The sequence below is a fragment of the Hyla sarda genome, chromosome 2, assembly GCF_029499605.1.
Source record: "Hyla sarda isolate aHylSar1 chromosome 2, aHylSar1.hap1, whole genome shotgun sequence".
Taxonomy (NCBI): Eukaryota; Metazoa; Chordata; class Amphibia; order Anura; family Hylidae; genus Hyla; species Hyla sarda.
The window spans coordinates 86,803,341-86,821,455 of record NC_079190.1 but is presented as its reverse complement, the minus strand read 5'-3'; the positions used below and the strand labels follow the sequence as shown (position 1 = coordinate 86,821,455).

At 42.9% G+C, this 18,115-nt stretch overlaps 1 protein-coding gene across 1 annotated transcript in view; it reads left to right on the top strand.

Moving 5' to 3' along the window:
* Nucleotides 1-9,442, top strand: part of LOC130358746 (retinol dehydrogenase 7-like) — a 75,823-nt gene extending 66,381 nt beyond the window's left edge. The window contains exon 4 of the mRNA XM_056562471.1: nucleotides 9,180-9,442. Within this exon, the coding sequence (XP_056418446.1) occupies nucleotides 9,180-9,412 (233 nt within the window). The 3' untranslated portion in view covers nucleotides 9,413-9,442. The remainder of the gene's footprint in view (nucleotides 1-9,179) is intronic.
* Nucleotides 9,443-18,115: the final 8,673 nt, after the last annotated feature.

The window sequence follows — 18,115 nt, the reverse complement described above, 5'->3', positions numbered from 1 at the left end:
CCCTTAACGACAATGGACATAAATGGATGTCATGGTGCCGTGGTACTTAACGCACCATGACGTACATTTACAATCCGCCATGACCGCGAGGAATAGCGAACTGGGTGCCACCTGCCACAGCAAGTCCAACCCGTTTTGCAGCGGGCTCTGGTGAAAACCAACGGCACCTTAGACTCCGCTCCCTGTCACTGCCCACGTCATCTGTCACACAGGCCCAGCGGATCGACTACATCTCCTGCTCCAGACCACTGTGGTATTGCATATCTACTACCTCCTGAGTTCCAGTCGACTGCTGTGAGTCTAACAGCAAGATCCGGCCATGGACCCCACTGAGGTACCTCTGCCCAAGGTTTCAGATCTCCCTTCCGTTGTGGCCTGTCAGTCGCAACAGTTGGCCCGACAGACACAGCAACTAAATCAACTGTCTGCTATGGCGCAGCAACTTCTGCCCATGCAACAGCAGTCGCAATTTGCTCCAGCTTCTCCACCCGTTCCTGCAGTTCCTTTTGGATCAAAGCTTCATTTTCCCCTTCCCATGAATTTTGAAGGAGATCCTAAGCTGTGTAGAGGCTTTGTGACCCAGTGGTGGCGTTTGTGGTTAGTCTCTTGTCTGGAAAGGCCCTGGCCTGGGCTACTCCTCTCTGGGATTGTAGTAATCCAATTACCTCTAATGTCACGGGCTTCTTAGCTGAGTTCCGCAGCGTTAAAGAACCCACATGAGCCTCCTTTGCCGAGACTGCTCTTCTTAACCTAAGACAAGGGACTTCCTTTGTCGGAGACTATGCAGTCCAGTTTCGCACCCTTGCTTCTGAATTGACATGGAACAACGAGGCCTTATGTGCTACATTTAAAAAAGGACTGTCCAGTAGAATAAAGGATGCTCTTGCTGCGCGTGATGCTCTGACTAACCTTTGTGAACTGATCCATTTGGCCACACGTACTGATGTGTGTTTTGCCAAAAGACAGGAGGAACTTCGTAATAAAAGTGGACCTACTGAAGTGGCTATGCAAGTGGATGGTACTCACCTCACCCAGCAGGAAAGATCCCGACGACGCAACAAGAATTTGTGCCTATACTGTGCCAGTCCGGAGCACTTTCTGAAAGACTGTTCTTCCCGTCCTCAGTGTCCGAGAAAATGCTCGCACCTAGAATACATAGGAGAGGCGTCCCTGGGTGTGAATACTACCTCTCCTCATTTGAATATCTCTGTTCAAGTCCACGTTTCTGCTTAGACTTCATTCTTCGCTTCTGCATTCTTGGACTCTGGTGCTGCTGGCAACTTAATTGATGCCTTTCTCGTGCATGAATATCGTCTTCCTGTGCGTCATCGTGTCAAGCCTCTGTTCATCTCTTCCATCACTGGACAAAATCTGGACTGTAGAGTGCTTTACCGCACAGAGTCTCTTCTCTTGCAGGTGAGAGTCTTGCATAAGGAAAGGATTGAATTCTATTTGCTTCCACATTGTACTTCTCAGATACTTCTCGGTCTTCCTTGGCTCCAACGCCATTCCCCGTAGCTTGACTGGAAATATGGAGACATCACCCGCTGGGGACAGGGCTGTCAAAATCGTTGTCTTGTGCCGGTCCAACCTAAAATTGTTTCTTCCTTTCCTCCTATGCCTGGTCTGCCTTCCCCTTATCAAGATTTTTCTGATGTCTTTTGCGAAAAACAGGCCGAGACTTTACCTCCGCATTGTCCTTACAATTGCCCCATTGATTTACTGCCTGGGACTATGCCTCCTCGTGGTAGAATCTTTCCTTTGTCAGTCCCTGAGACTCAAGCCATGCAAAAATATATCCAAGAGAACCTCCAAAAAGGATTTATCCGATAGTCCTCTTCACCTGCCAGAGCCGGTTCTTCTTTGTGAGCAAGAAGGATAGTTCTCTCCGCCCATGTATTGATTACAGATGTTTCAACAAAATCATGGTCAAGAATCATTATCCTCTTCCTTTGATCACTAAACCTTTTGATCATCTTTGGGGGGCCAAAGTCTTCTCCAAATTGGATTTACATGGAGATGATAATCTGATTCAAATTCGAGAGGAAGACAAATGGAAGACAGCTTTTAATACCCGAGATGGACATCTCGTGATGCCTTTCGGTCTTTGTCATGCTCCAGCTGTTTTTCAGGAATTCGTCAATGATATCTTCCGCGACCTTGTCTATACCTGTGTTGTCATGTATCTTGATGACTTCTTGATCTATTCTTCCAACTTGGAGGAGCATTTTCACTCATGTTCGTCTCATCCTTCGACGCCTCCGGAGGAATCATCTCTACACCAAACTGGAGAAATGCCTTTTTGATAAATCCAGTCTCCTGTTTCTTGGTTATATGGTCTCTCATCAAGGTCTGCAAATAGATCCAGTAAAACTGTCTGCGGTGTCGGATTGGCCTCGCCCTACCGGTCTTCGGGCTAGTCAACGTTTCCTGGGGTTTGACAATTGTTATCATCAATTCATTATACATTTCTCTTCTGTGGTCGCTCCCATTGTAGCTCTCACTAGAAAGAACTCTAACCCTAACTTATGGCATCCTGAGGCCGGAGAGGCTTTCTTCAGCCTAAAGTCTGCCTTTTCTTCAGATCCCGTGCTTTCTAGACCTGATCCGGTAAGACCTTACAGAAAAATGAGAAAGTAATAGCTGGTCAAAATAGGGCAATTTCAAACATACTAATTTTGTTAAAATAGTTTTAAATTTTTTTAAGCGGTACAATATATGCATATATCATGTGTATCATTTTAATCGTATTAACTCACAGAATAAAGAGAACATGTCATTTTTACTATAACGTGTACACCCTAAAAACAAATGTTTTTTTTTAAGATGATGTCAAATAAAGCTTGAATTGTATGAAATTTGGAGCAGGAAATCTTATCTTTGTCCTAGGGTGTATTCACATGATCGTACATTGATTTTAGGAGCTGTACTGGACTTTTTGCATTTGTTTACTGCCCTACTAGGAAGTGTCTTGCTTGTTTTAGCTTTGCCCAGCCATGTGTTTTCTGCACCTAGTGATTAGTAATGGGTTGCACTTGTTGCCCTCCATCACTCCACAGCTTTGTACTTCTGTGCTGATTATTATGGCTTGTCTTTGATGTAGCTTTTCTGTGCCTCAACGAATATGTACTATGCATTCAAACTCAACCCTGCATTATGTCTGAGAACTGTTGATCTGTCTCCTTTTGTACAAAAACCTGCAATACATATGACTATAACTGAGAACTGTGTCCACTTATTGAATTCCACATCTGCATTGCTACCATAGTACAAGACTCACTGACAGGAAAAGATGGTTGGATCGCCTGGAGAGCCTAAAAATCCACAAAAATCCACAAAGAGATCTATTTTTAGACAGTCATTTATGCTGTTAAGGCAAATATTAGCCAGTGGTGTTCTGAGGCTTTTAAAGCAGCCTCAGAGATGTTACTTCCAGTAGGTGGCACTATAGAGAGAACTCTTCTGTTAGAGAGCTAATTCGCAGATGGCTAGAAATTCAGAATTTTATCTAAGTAATACATTTAAGAAAATGGGGAAGATTTATTAAAATCTGTGCAGATATAAAGTTTACCAGTTGCCCATAGCAGCCAATCAGATTGCTTCTTTTATTTCTTAACTCCTTCAGGACAAAGGGCGTACCTGTATGCCCCCTTGCCCGGTGTTTAAAACGGGGTCACGCTGTTACCCCGCATCACACCGGGTCATTCCCGGCTGCTAAGGATAGCCAGGACCCTGGGCTAATAGCGTGCGGCACCGATCGTTGTGGTGAGCACTATTAGCCCTTCAGACGCGGCGATCAAAGTTGACCGCCGCATCTGAAAGTGAAAGTAAACGCTTCCCGGCAGCTCAGTCTGGCTGATCGGGACATCTCAATAAAATTGCGATATTCCGATCAGCTAGGACGCGAGAGGAGACCCCCTAACCTTGCTCCGTCGCGTCCGATCGGCGTTTAATTGCTTCAAGACTGAGCTACAGGCTTGAGCAATCGAGCCTCTATCTAGATGATCCATGCAAACCTATGGTTTTGCAGGGATCAGGGTAAAAGATCAGTGTGTGCAGTGCTATAGCCCCCTATGGGAGCTATAGCACTGCAAAAAAAAAAGTGAAAAAAAAAAAGTTAATGAAGGTCATTTAACCCCTTCCCTAATAAAAGTTTGAATCACCCCCCTTTTCCCATAAAAAAACGGTGTAAATAAAAATAAACATATGTGGTATCGCCGCGTGTGGAAATGTCCGAACTATAAAAATATATTGTTAATTAAACTGCAAGGTCAATGGCGTACGCGCAAAAAAAATCCAAAGTCCAAAATAGCGTATTTTTGGTCACTTTTTATATCATGAAAAAATTAATAAAAAGCAATCAAAAAGTCTGATCAATACAAAAATGGAACCGATAAAAACTTCAGAACACGGCGCAAAAAATTAGCCCTCAAACCGGCCTGTACACGGAAAAATAAAAAAGTTATATGGTCAGAAGATGACAATTTTAAACGTATACATTTTCCTGCATGCAGTCTGCGCTGCCGGACAGCCGTTTATGCGATGGCCCCGACATACAAAAGCATCGTATGTTGATGTTGCCTTCAACATGCGATGGCCTCTGAGAGGCCATCGCATGTTGAAATTATCGTATGTCGGGGCCATCGTAGGTCGCGGGGGTCACTTTAATTCATTACTCCAAAGAATCATGGGAGAAATGTATCCAAACCTGCATAGAGGAAAACTTCACCAGTTGCCTATAGCAACCAATCATATTGCTTATTTCATGTTAAACAGGTCTGTGAAAAATAAAATAATCAATCTGATTGGATGCTATGGGCAACTGGTCAAATTTTCCTCTATACAGGTTTTAATAAATCTCCACCATGTACTTCAAATCCCAAAGGTAATCAATTTCACAACAGTCAATTCAACATTTACTGTGCATGGTGGTCTCAGGCGTGTAACTACTCTCACAAGGAAACCTTCCAATAAAACATTTTTTAAGGCAATTTGGAATGTTTTAGTGTTTGTTGTAACCATGAAGATGACTCCAGAGGCTGGGTGCAGCACAGGAGAGATTCTGAAAACAAGAGGAGGAGAATGTAATAATGGAAAATGTGAGTGGTAGAAAGTGGAAAATAAAATCACAGATGGGTCAGTAGAGAATATAGATTTGTGAGTATTGTAAAGAGTACTGTAGATAAGAAGGAGAGTTTTGAAAAAAAAAATAAACAGGTAAGGCTGGATGCAAAAGAAATGTATACTACGTGGCATGAATTGTTTTTTTAATGGATCCTGCTCAATGGAACAATGCAGACCTCATCCAGCATAAAAACAGAAACCTCTCCAAGGCTGGTGACCAGGAACTGGATCCTGCTGGGCAAGGGCTGGTTTTAGGCTTAGCGTGGCCCTAGGCAAAATCAAAAGAGGGGCCCCAAAAGTGGTAATAGTGCACTAACCAGATTTGCACATTTTTGGTAACATCAAATACCATAAAAAAATATCTAAAAAGCTATTGAAAAGTCCCATCAAAACAAAAATGGTACCCATAAAAACTACAAATCAAAGCACAAAAAATTACCCTCATACATCCCCATATACAGAAAAATAAAAGAGTTATAGGGATCAGAATAGTACACTTTTATATTTTTGTATAGTTCCACCACATTAGGTTGGCAGTATAGTTCCCCCACATTAGGTTGGCTGTATAGTCCCCCCACATTAGGTTGGCAGTACAGTTCCCCCACATTAGCACATTAGGTGCAGTACAGTTCCCCCACATTAGGTTGGCAATATAGGTCACCCCACATTAGGCTGGCTGTATAGTTCCCCCACATTAGGTTGGCTGTATAGTTCCCCTACATTAGGTTGGCTGTATAGTTCCCCCACATCAGGTTGCCAGTATAGCTTCCGAAGATTAGGTTGGCAGTATAGTTCCCCCACTTCAAATACCATAAAAATATCTAAAAAGCTATTGAAAAGTCCCATCAAAACAAAAATAGTACCCATAAAAACTACAAATCAAAGCGCAAAAAATTACCCTCATGCATCCCCATATACAGAAAAATAAAAGTTATAGGGATCAGAATAGTACAATTTTATATATTTGTATAGTTCCCCCACATTAGGTTGGCAGTATAGTTCCCCCACATTAGGTTGGCTGTATAGTCCCCCCACATTAGGTTGGCAGTACAGTTCCCCCACATTAGCACATTAGGTGCAGTACAGTTCCCCCACATTAGGTTGTAGTTCCCCCACATTAGGTTGGCAGTATAGTTCCCCCACATTAGGTTGTAGTTCCCCCACATTAAGTTGGCAGTATAGTTCCCCCACATTAGGTAGGCAGTATGTTCCCCCACATTAGGTTGGCTGTATAGTCCCCCCACATTAGGTTGGCAGTACAGTTCCCCCACATTAGCACATTAGGTGCAGTACAGTTCCCCCACATTAGGTTGGCAGTATAGTTCCCCCCACATTAGGTTGTAGTTCCCCCACATTAGGTTGGCAGTATAGTTCCCCCCACATTCGTTTGTAGTTCCCCCACATTAGGTTGGCAGTATAGTTCCCCCACATTAAGTTAGCAGTATAGTTCCCCCCACATTAGGTTGCAGTTCCCCCACATTAGGTGGCAGTATAGTTCCCCCACATTAGGTAGGCATTATGTTCCCCCACACAAGGTAGGCAGTATAGTTCCCCCACATTAGGTAGGCAGTATAGTTCCCCCACATTAGGTAGGCAGTATAGTTCCCCCACATTAGGTAGGCAGTATGTTCCCCCACATTAGGTTGGCAGTATAGTTCCCCCCACATTAGGTTGGCAGTATAGTTCCCCCTACATTAGGTTGGCAGTATAGTTCCCCCCACATTAGGTTGTAGTTCCCCCACATTAGGTTGGCAGTATAGTTCCCCCACATTAGGTAGGCAGTATGTTCCCCCACATAAGGTAGGCAGTATAGTTCCCCCACATTAGGTAGGCAGTATAGTTCCCCCACATTAGGTAGGCAGTATAGATCCCCCATATATAGCTTCCCAAGATTAGGTTGGCAGTATAGTTCCCCCACATTAGGTTGTAGTTCCCCCACATTAGGTTGGCAGTATAGTTCCCCCCACATTAGGTTGGCAGTATAGTTCCCCCCACATTAGGTTGGCAGTATAGTTCCCCCCACATTAGGTTGTAGTTCCCCCACATTAGGTTGGCAGTATAGTTCCCCCACATTAGGTAGGCAGTATGTTCCCCCACATAAGGTAGGCAGTATAGTTCCCCCACATTAGGTAGGCAGTATAGTTCCCCCACATTAGGTAGGCAGTATAGATCCCCCATATATAGCTTCCCAAGATTAGGTTGGCAGTATAGTTCCCCCACATTAGGTTGTAGTTCCCCCACATTAGGTTGGCAGTATAGTTCCCCCCACATTAGGTTGTAGTTCCCCCACATTAGGTAGGCAGTATGTTCCCCCACATTAGGTCGGCAGTATAGTTCCCCCACATTAGGTTGGCAGTATATTTCCCCCACATTAGGTAGGCAGTATGTTCCCCCACATTAGGTTGGCACATTAGCACATTAGGTGCAGTACAGCTCCCCCACATTAGGTTGGCAGTATAGTTCCCCCCACATTAGGTTGTAGTTCCCCCACATTAGGTTGGCAGTATAGTTCCCCCCACATTAGTTTGTAGTTCCCCCACATTAGGTTGGCAGTATAGTTCCCCCCACATTAGGTTGTAGTTCCCCCACATTAAGTTGGCAGTATAGTTCCCCCCACATTAGGTTGTAGTTCCCCCACATTAGGTTGGCAGTATAGTTCCCCCACATTAGGTAGGCAGTATGTTCCCCCACACAAGGTAGGCAGTATAGTTCCCCCACATTAGGTAGGCAGTATAGTTTCCCCACATTAGGTAGGCAGTATGTTCCCCCACATTAGGTTGGCAGTATAGTTCCCCCCACATTAGGTTGGCAGTATAGTTCCCCCCACATTAGGTTGGCAGTATAATTCCCCCACATTAGGTTGTAGTTCCCCCACATAAGGTTGGCAGTATAGTTCCCCCACATTAGGTGCAATATAGTTCCCCACATTAGGTGACTGCATCTAATGTGGGGAGCTATACTGCACCTAATGTGGGGAACTATACTGCACCTAATGTGGGGAGCAATATTGCACCATAGTTCCCCACATTAGGTGCAGTATAGTTCCCCACATTAGGTGCAGTATAGTTCCCCCGCAGACATACAGCCTTCAGCCATATACAGTGTATGGCTGGAGGCTGTATATCTGTGTACTGCCCCCACTTCAGTGTTCCGACCACCACTCCTCCTGTCCGGGCTCATGATTTACTGCTATGGCTGTTTTTAAAGTTAGCGCGGGGGCCGCCGCAGAAAGGTAACCGAGACATCCTTGTGTCCCGAAAACATCTTTCGGGACACAGGGATGTCCAAAATGTGACGGGGGGCCCCTGCGGGCTGCTCAATGGCGGCCGCGGAACCCCTCACCCTGTGCGCATGCCTATGCTGAGCAGCCAGCAGGGGGCCCCCTGGGGGATGGGGGCCCTAGGCTATTGGCTGGTTTGCCCCGACCTAACACTGACCCTGCTGCTGGGGATGGGAAAACCATGCACTCCCATATTACAGCCGAACCCGGCTCCCATCTCATTCATATGAATGAGCCGACCAGAGTAAGATAGTGACTCCGGTCGGCTCATTTTTGCCATGTATCTGGTCTTGTGACTGGAATTAAAACCGTAGTATACCACCAAAACCGGATAAGGGGCAAAAATGAGGCTCATTAAAGTGAATGAGAAGCTGCGGAGCAGCAGCCGTAGGACCCGGCAGCCGTAGGCTGCAAACGTGATGTGAATGCAGCCTAACAGAAGCCAAAATGATGCTTAACCATTATAAGAGAGGACGGAGATTAGCAGGGGTAGTACTGTGTAACCACAAGACCCAATCATCAATCTGGCTGCTTTGCTTATAATGGATAAAAATACAACCAGTTTGTCTGGCTTTATGCACTTGTGCACATTTTTGTTAATAGAAGAAATCGCTTATTAAAATGAGACCAAAAAATAAATAAATAATCAACCATATTAGTTGCTACTCATGTATGTATGTTATGCCTTGTTGGCATGTTATCAAGCTCATTCTTTCAATCAACATCCCTATTTTAAAGCATGAATAAACATTTGGGGTTTGTATTTTTGTTACAGGTTATGGCTATATGGACAGCGTGGAGTCATTCTGCTCAACGAAGTTGTCCCTTGCCACAGACTGCATGGAGCATGCACTAACAGCAGTTCATCCCTGGACACGTTATTCTGCTGGATGGGATACCAAATTAATTCTGATTCCACTCTCATATATGCCTACAGTTATCACAGACTACCTCCTAACCAAGGGACAGCCCAAACCAGCCCAAAAGGTTTCTTTTTCTGCAAAGTAAAAATAATAAATGACTAACGTCTATTTTAATACAGACACACGGCTTCCAGGGCACTGTACATATAAAAATTGTTAAGATACATAAGTACAGTGGTCCCTCAACATACGATGGTAATCCATTCCAAATGGACCATTGTTTGTTGAAACCATCATATGTTGAGGGATCCGTGCAATGTAAAGTATAGGACAGTGGTCTACAATCTGCGGACCTCTAGATGTTGCAAAACTACAACACCCAGCATGCCCGGACAGCCAACGGCTGTCCGGGCATGCTGGGAGTTGTAGTTTTGCAACATCTGGAGGTCCACAGGTTGAAGACCACTGGTAGAGGAAGTTGTACTCACCTGTCCCCGCCGCTCCGGACCGTCACCACTCGTCACCGCTGCCCTGGATGTCGCCGTCCATTGCTGTCGCCGCGTCCCCGGGGTGTCCCCAACGCTCCGGCAAGGCCTCTGCTTCCCCGGCATCTTCACTCTCCGTTGCCGCCATCACGTCGTTACGCACGCCGCTCCTATTGGATGACGGGACGGCGTGCGCAGCGATGTGATGACGACGATGGAGAGCGCCGACGATGCAGGGGATCCCGAAGAGGAGGAGCCGGAGCCCCGAGGACAGGTAAGTGATCGTCAGCGGACCACACGGGGCACCGTAAACGGCTATCCGGTGGCCGCTGAAGCAGTCAGCGCTGCCAGATAGCTGTTTATGCGATGGCCCCGACATACAAAAGCATTGTATGTTGATGCTGCCTTCAACATGCGATGGCCTCTGAGAGGCCATCGTATGTTGAAATGATCGTATGTCGAGGCAATCGTAGGTCGGGGGGGTCACTGTACAATAAGTACAAAGAACATGAAACAGAGTATATGACACACTGATATAGAGGGTGAGAGAGCCCTGCCTGCAAGGGCTAACAATCTACAAGTGTCCCTAGGTCCCTAGTATTTAGATACAGTTTGTACAACACATAAAACCAATAACTCCTGGGCTGAAGCCCAGTACTTTTATTGTATCCTTATAAAACCTCAAACAAGAGACTATATAACTGATACTGTGATATCTAGAACATTGGGGGCCTGCACCAGTTGGCGTTAGACAAGGATTAATACCTACTTGTATGAACAGTTTGCAGTGACTGCAGTACACTACTAAGTGTCACAGTATGATGGTTAAATGTGTCATTCCCTCATCGACATGTTTCACTGTAATAACAGGGTTGTCAAGAGGTTACGATGGCAATAGCTCATAATCATAGAAAGCAGGGGTATATATAGCCTTTGCCCCTATGACGTCATCAGTGCCCGCATGGTACAGTGACTGATGAGATCACTTGTGAGGCTGGGTTCTCAGCATGTTTTTACCAATACGGGACCGCATATGGCTAGGGGGAGCTAAAACCTGCCGTATGCCGCCCATATGTAATTAATTTCAATGAGCCGACCGGAGTGAAACGCTGACTCCGGTCAGCTCATTTTTGCCCCGTATGCGGTTTTCCCACTGCACCTTAAACCGTAGTCGACCACGGTTTGAGGTCCGGTGGAAAACCGCATACGGGGCAAAAATGAGCCGTAAGGAGTCAGCGTTTCACTCTGGTCGGCTCATTGAAATGAATTACATACGGGCGGCATACGGGCGGCAAATGGCAGGGATACGGGAGCGCAAGGTTTTAGTTCCCCCCCAGCCATGTGCGGTCCCGTATTGGTAAAAACCTGATGTGAACCCAGCCTAACAGAGCCTCTGATCGAGGTTCAATAGTGACTACCAATACATTTCTTACTTAAGGAGCAGCCATGCTACTCACCAATCATCTCCAGTGTTAGCCCAACACATCCCAACACCATTTTATTCATCATTTCTCTGCGCCACTCCTGTCATCTGCGGCCAACGCTTCTGTGAACTGTGGACCCTCCCGGACTTAGACTTCACCACCAAGAATTGATCAACCACAGGGGTAAGTATGTTTCTAAGTTAAATGTTCATTTAGGCAAGCAAATAACAACTTACAATCAGATGCTTTCGTAGCATTTTTAAAATATATATATCCTGTACATAACACTTATTTGTACAGGTTACAAATAAGCTTTAAAAGTACAGATTTCATTTAAACCTGATGGTTGTTTGCTATTCAATTCTGAGTTCCAAAATACAGTATCTCCTGCTTTAATAGATGTTTTTTTGTTCATGGTCTTGTTCAGACATGCTGCTATTTCCTTGCATGTCACAGCACTTAGAGAGAAAAGCAATGAATCTTTACTATACTTCTTATTGTGACTGTATTAAATGATTTGATGTAGATCATAGTATAGTTCTTACTGTTGTCACTAATGGACAATTTTCTTTAAATATTACCAGTAACCATCTGTGATTCATTTCATCCAGCGTCAGTATATTTCACACTTTTGGATATTAGTATTGATAGTATATATTCCTTATGTTAACCAATAGGTACCATTGCGTTCATTATAGTGTCATTAGCATTTTTAATATGGATTATCTATAAGGACATATATCTACTTACAGTGGGGATCAAAAGTTTGGTCATCCCAGGTAAAAAAAAAATATTAATGTGCATAAAGAAGCCAAAGAAAAATGGGAAAATCTCCAAAAGGCATCAAATTACATATTAGACATTCTTATAATATGTCAACAAAAGTTAGATTTTATTTCCATCATTTACACTTTCAAAATAACAGAAAACAAAAAAATGGTGTCTGCAAAAGTTTGGGCACCCTGCAGAATTTATAGCATGCACTGCCCCCTTTGCAAAGCAGAGACCTGCCAGTGTCATGGATTGTTCTCAATTATCATCTGGGAAGACCAGGTGATGTCAATCTCAAAGGTTTTAAATGCCCAGACTCATCTGACCTTGCCCCAACAACCAGCACCATGGGTTCTTCTAAGCAGTTGTCTAGAAATTGAAACTGAAAACAGTTGATGCTCACAAAGCCGGAGAAGGCTATAAGAAGATAGCAAAACGTTTTCAGATGTCAATATCCTCTGTTCGGAATGTAATTAAGAAATGGCAGTCATCAGGAACAGTGGAAGTTAAAGCAAGATCTGGAAGACCAAGAAAAATATCAGACAGAACAGCTCGCAGGATTGTGAGAAAAACTATTCAAAACCCACATTTGACTGCACAATCCCTCCAGAAAGATCTGGCATACACTGAAGTTGTGGTACACTATTCCACTATAAAGAGATACTTGTACAAATATGGTCTTCATGGAAGAGTCATCAGAAGAAAACCTCTTCTACGTCCTCACCACAAAAATCAGCGTTTGAACTTTGCAAATGAACATATAGACAAGCCTGATGCATTTTGGAAACAAGTTCTGTGGACCGATGAGGTTAAAATTGAACTTTTTGGCCAGAATGAGCAAAGGTACGTTTGGAGAAGAAGGGAAACAGAATTTAATGAAAAGAACTTCTGTCCAACTTTTAAGCATAGGGGTGGATGAATCATGCTTTGGGGTTGTATTGCAGCCAGTGGCACAGGGAACATCTCACGAGTAGAAGGAAAAATGGATTCAATAAAATTTCAGCAAACTTTGGATGCTAACTTGATGCCATCTGTGAGAAAGCTGAAGTTAAAGAGAGGATGGCTTCTACAAATGGATAATGATCCTAAACACACCTTGAAATCTACGGGGCATTACATCAAGAGGCGTAAACTGAAGGTTTTGCCATGGCCTTCACAATCTCCTGACCTCAGCATAATTGAAAATCTATGGATAGACCATAAAAGAGCAGTGCGTGACAGACAGCCCAGAAATCTAAAAGAACTGGAAGACTTTTGTAAGGAAGAATGGGCAAAGATACCTCAAACAAGAATTGAAAGACTCTTGGCTGGCTACAAAAAGCGTTTACAAGCTGTGATACTTGCCAAAGGGGGCAGTACAAGATATTAACTCTGCAGGGTGCCCAAACTTTTGCAGACAAAATTTTTTTTTGTTTTCTGTTATTTTGAAGGTGTAAATGATGGAAATAAAATATAACTTTTGTTGACATATTTATTATAAGAATGTCTAATCTAGGGCTGGGCCGTATACCGGTTCATACCGAATACCGACATTTTTGGGCTGCACGATATGAATTTTTCCCATACCGCAATACCGGTTGGGCCCCTCGGTCTCGGGAATGAATGAATCAGCCCAGCGCTGTGCTGTCCCCACATCGGGGAACTAATCATATGTGACCCGCCAGCGCTGTTCTGCTCCCCCCCCCAATTAATTATCAGCCGAGCGGGGTACTACTCACATGTGTCAAGCACTGCCCTCCTCCTCTTTGTTGGGGGCCGCTGGTGCTGGAACTCACTGTACGCCAGTGGTCTCCAACCTGCGAACCTCCAGATATTGCAAAACTACAACTCCCAGCATGCCCGGACAGCCGTTGGCTGTCCGGGCATGCTGGGAGTTGTAGTTTTGCAACATCTGGAGGTCCACAGGTTTGAGACCACAGCTGTACGCTGTATGCCTATGCCCGGGCTGCAAAAGATAAAGAAAATAAACTTTAACTTACCTACGTCGGCCTTATGCTGGGGACGGGAACGTCGGACAGCCGTCAGCCTATCATCGGCCGGAGCGATGTCCCGCCCATCAGCCAGTGATAGGCTGAGCACACTGTCATGTAAGAAGCCGGCTATCAGCCTATCACATCGCTGTGGCCGGTGATAGGCTGACGGCTGTACGACGTTCCAGTCCCCAGTGTAAGGCCGACGTAAGTAAGTTAACCCCTTAAGGACCAGGGGTTTTTCCGTTTTTGCATTTTCGTTTTTTGCTCCTTGCCTTTAAAAAATCATAACTCTTTAAATTTTGCACCTAAAAATCCATATGATGGCTTATTTTTTGCGCCACCAATTCTACTTTGTAATGAAGTCAGTCATTTTGCCCAAAAATCTACGGTGAAACGGGAAAAAAAATCATTGTGCGACAAAATTGAAAAAAAAACGCCGTTTTGTAACTTTTGGGGGCTTCCGTTTCTACGTAGTAAATTTTTCGGTAAAAATGACACCTTATCTTTATTCTGTAGGTCCATACGATTAAAATGATACCCTACTTATATAGGTTTGATTTTGTCGGACTTCTGGAAAAAATCATAACTACATGCAGGAAAATTAATACGTTTAAAATTGTCATCTTCTGACCCCTATAACTTTTTTATTTTTCCGTGTATGGGGTGGTATGAGGGCTCATTTTTTGCGCTGTGATCTGAAGTTTTTAACGGTTCAATTTTTGCATTGATAGGACTTATTGATCGCTTTTTATTCATTTTTAAATTATATAAAAAGTGACCAAAAATGCAATATTTTGGACTTTGGAATTTTTTTGCGCGCACGCCATTGACCGAGCGGTTTAATTAATTATATATTTTTATAATTCGGACATTTCTGCACGCGGTGATACCATATATGTTTATTTTTATTTACACTGTGTTTTTTTTTATTGGAAAAGGGGGGTGATTCAAACTTTTAATAGGGGAGGAGTTAAATGATCTTTATTCACTTTTTTTTCACTTTTTTTTTGCAGTGTTATAGGTCCCATAGGGACCTATAACACTGCACACACTGATCTTCATCATTGATCACTGGTTTCTCATAAGAAACCAGTGATCAACGATTCTGCCGCATGACTGCTCATGCCTGGATCTCAGGCACTGAGCAGTCATTCGGCGATCGGACAGCGAGGAGGCAGGTAGGGGCCCTCCCGCTGTCCTGTCAGCTGTTCGGGCTAAAGGGTTAATAGCGCAAATCCAAAATGTATTGTTGAAATTCTCTATTCTGCTAGACGAAAGGCTGCCAAAGACTATTCAGCCACTCACGCATTCATGTTTTTTGTTTTTTTATGCACTTTTGGAATTGCATGAAGGATAGACGCCATAGCAACCCGCTTACCCTTAGATATTTCCTTTGTCTTTTCGTAATGACTCTCCCCTTACTTTCACATTCCATGATCAGTTAAAATAACTAATTCTGGAAAGCTACTAAGGGGTCTCCACCCAAACTATCTGGCAACATACTGTATATTCAATTTCAGATGTTTTTTTGCAGTAAATCTCAATGCAGTATTAGCTTCTTCCAGATGCTTGTATACATACATCTGACAATTCTTGCAATGTCGCCAGAGACGTTCCAGAAAATGTAACCCTTTAAATTCATTAACCAACACTTTACCAGCTAAACTTAGAATCCTAAAAATGCTTCATGACTGTTAGAGCACGAATATATTTATAAACTTTTTTTAATGTGGAAAAAAAACATCCAAATCTTTATCTGGAAGCTGTTTGTCTGTTAATAAAGAAAGAAGCTTTTAGTCCTATATTGACTGAATTACTATTGTTTCTATCACTGTGTGCAATGCCTTGAACTAGAGCCATTATGCCTTGAACTGGAGCCATTATATCCTTATATCCAAGCTGGAGCGGGACAACAACTGCAGAAAACATCACCAGCTTGGTTCATGGGTTGTGTCTGTTATTACAGTGATGTTCCACAAAGAAATAGGGCTGAAATGCAACACTTTATGTGTAAACAAGTGTGGAACGGTTTCAGAATAAAGCAGCTATATTTTTCCTATTGTATGCAACCCATTTAACCTTTACTAGCCTGGATATATTCCATCACATCTTTGTTTGCAGCTTCTTTTAATAAATTATTGATGGTTGCAATAAACAATCTCTTATGAAGTTTTAAAATTTTTGTTGGACTGAAATATTGAAGAAAAAAAAATAAGTTAAACTGTTCCATCCTTTGCAAATTGGAATCTTGTCTGATCAATCTCTTAAAGGGGTCATGCATGTGGCAAGTTTGTGACTTCAAAAATTATTTATATAGGGGCACGATTGTGTTTGATCATAACGTGTTATTAATCCCTTTTAATACCAATATGTTACAGTCACAGACTAAAATGTGAGTCCTCTAGGTTGCAAACCAACTGAAATAGGCTAGACTGGGGTGAGAACTTTAAGGTCCCCCTGGTCTTCATCCCTATAACCCTTAAATAGGTAGGGACTTTGCTGCAGGAGCATACCCAGGCTCACAGAATAGTCATGACCCCATTAAATCACTTCGTATGTGATAAGTCAAAGGATAACCAGAACAATTGCTGGAGAAAGCTAAAAGTTGGAACCAGGTAGACGATGCAGAAGGCAAAGGTAAGACTGTAGGCAAAATCAGCAACAAGATCAGGGTCAGTAGTCAAATGCTGTCAGAATTTCACTCAATCCCAAGTAACATGCCTCTTAAAATAAGCTTAGTTTCCTGTCATTACCTGGACTCATCTGTTTGTAAAGAAACCAGATGTGAATGGAGGAGGAAAGCCATGGTCGGAAACCACCGAACTGCAGGTGATCCTAAAGAATGGACAAGGTATGTCAGGTTGGCTAGTAGCCTAATGTGACCATCTGTCAGACCGTACCAGTAGATTTTATGAATGCAAGAGACCTATGGATGAAGGGCTAATCACTAAAGAACTATATACAATAGACCAATAACATGATCACTGTAACCCTCAATTCCCCATCACTAATTTGCAGACTAAAAAGTAACTTTATGAATTCAAATAGACAAAAAAACAGGCATGGTCGCATGCACAGTGATCTAAGGCTTCTCAGCAACATTTATTAACCCCTTAAGGACCAAGCGTTCTTCTGTTTTTGCACTTGAGTTTTTTCCTCCTTACATTTTAAAAATCACAACCCTTTCAATTTTGTACCTAAAAATCTATATGATGGCTTATTTTTTGCGCCACCAATTCTACTTTGTAATGACATCAGTCATTTTACCCAAAAATCTACGACGAAATGGGGAAAAAATTGAAGAAAAAACACAATTTTGTAACTTTTGGGGGTTTTCGTTTCTACGTAGATTTTTGGTAAAAATGACACTTTATCTTTATTCTGTAGGTCCATACAATTAAAATGATACCCTACTTATATATGTTAGATTTTGTCATACTTTTGGAAAGAATCATAACTACATACACGAAAATTAATACATTTATAATTGTCCTTCTCTGACTCCTTTAACTTTTTTCTTTTTCTGCATATGGGCTATATGAGGGCTCATATTTTGCGCCGTAATCTGAAGTTTTAATCAGTACCATTTTTGCTTTGATCGGACTTTTTGATCGCTTTTTATAAACTTTTTATGGTACAAAAAAATGACCAAAAATACCCTATTTTGGACTTTGGAATTTTTTCACACGTACACTATTGACCATGCGGTTTAATTAACAATATATTTTTATAGTTCGGCAATTTCCGCACGCGTCGATACTACATATGTTTATTTTTGTTATGTTTTTATATTTTTTATATAGAATTTGGGAAAAGGGGGTGTTTTAAACTTTTAATAAGGAAGGGGTTAAGGGGTTAATGTGTGTTTTCTATTACTTTTAATAAACTTTTTTCTACACTTTATTAGGGGACTTTTAGGAGGAATCATTGGATTCCACATACAGACCAATGTGGTTCCATAGAACCACATTGATCTGTGTGATCTGCACTCGATTGATAAAGCCTGGTCCTGCAAGGCTTTATCAATGCGAAAGCCGGAACTTGCACAGGAAAAGTTAGCCCCCCAACACCCCCACGCGATCGCGCTGCGGGGGGCGATCCACCCCACTGGACCACCAGGGAGCGTTTACAGGGTTCTTTAGACGCTGCTGTCAGCTTTGACAGTGGTGATCTAAAGGGTTTATAGCCAGCCGCA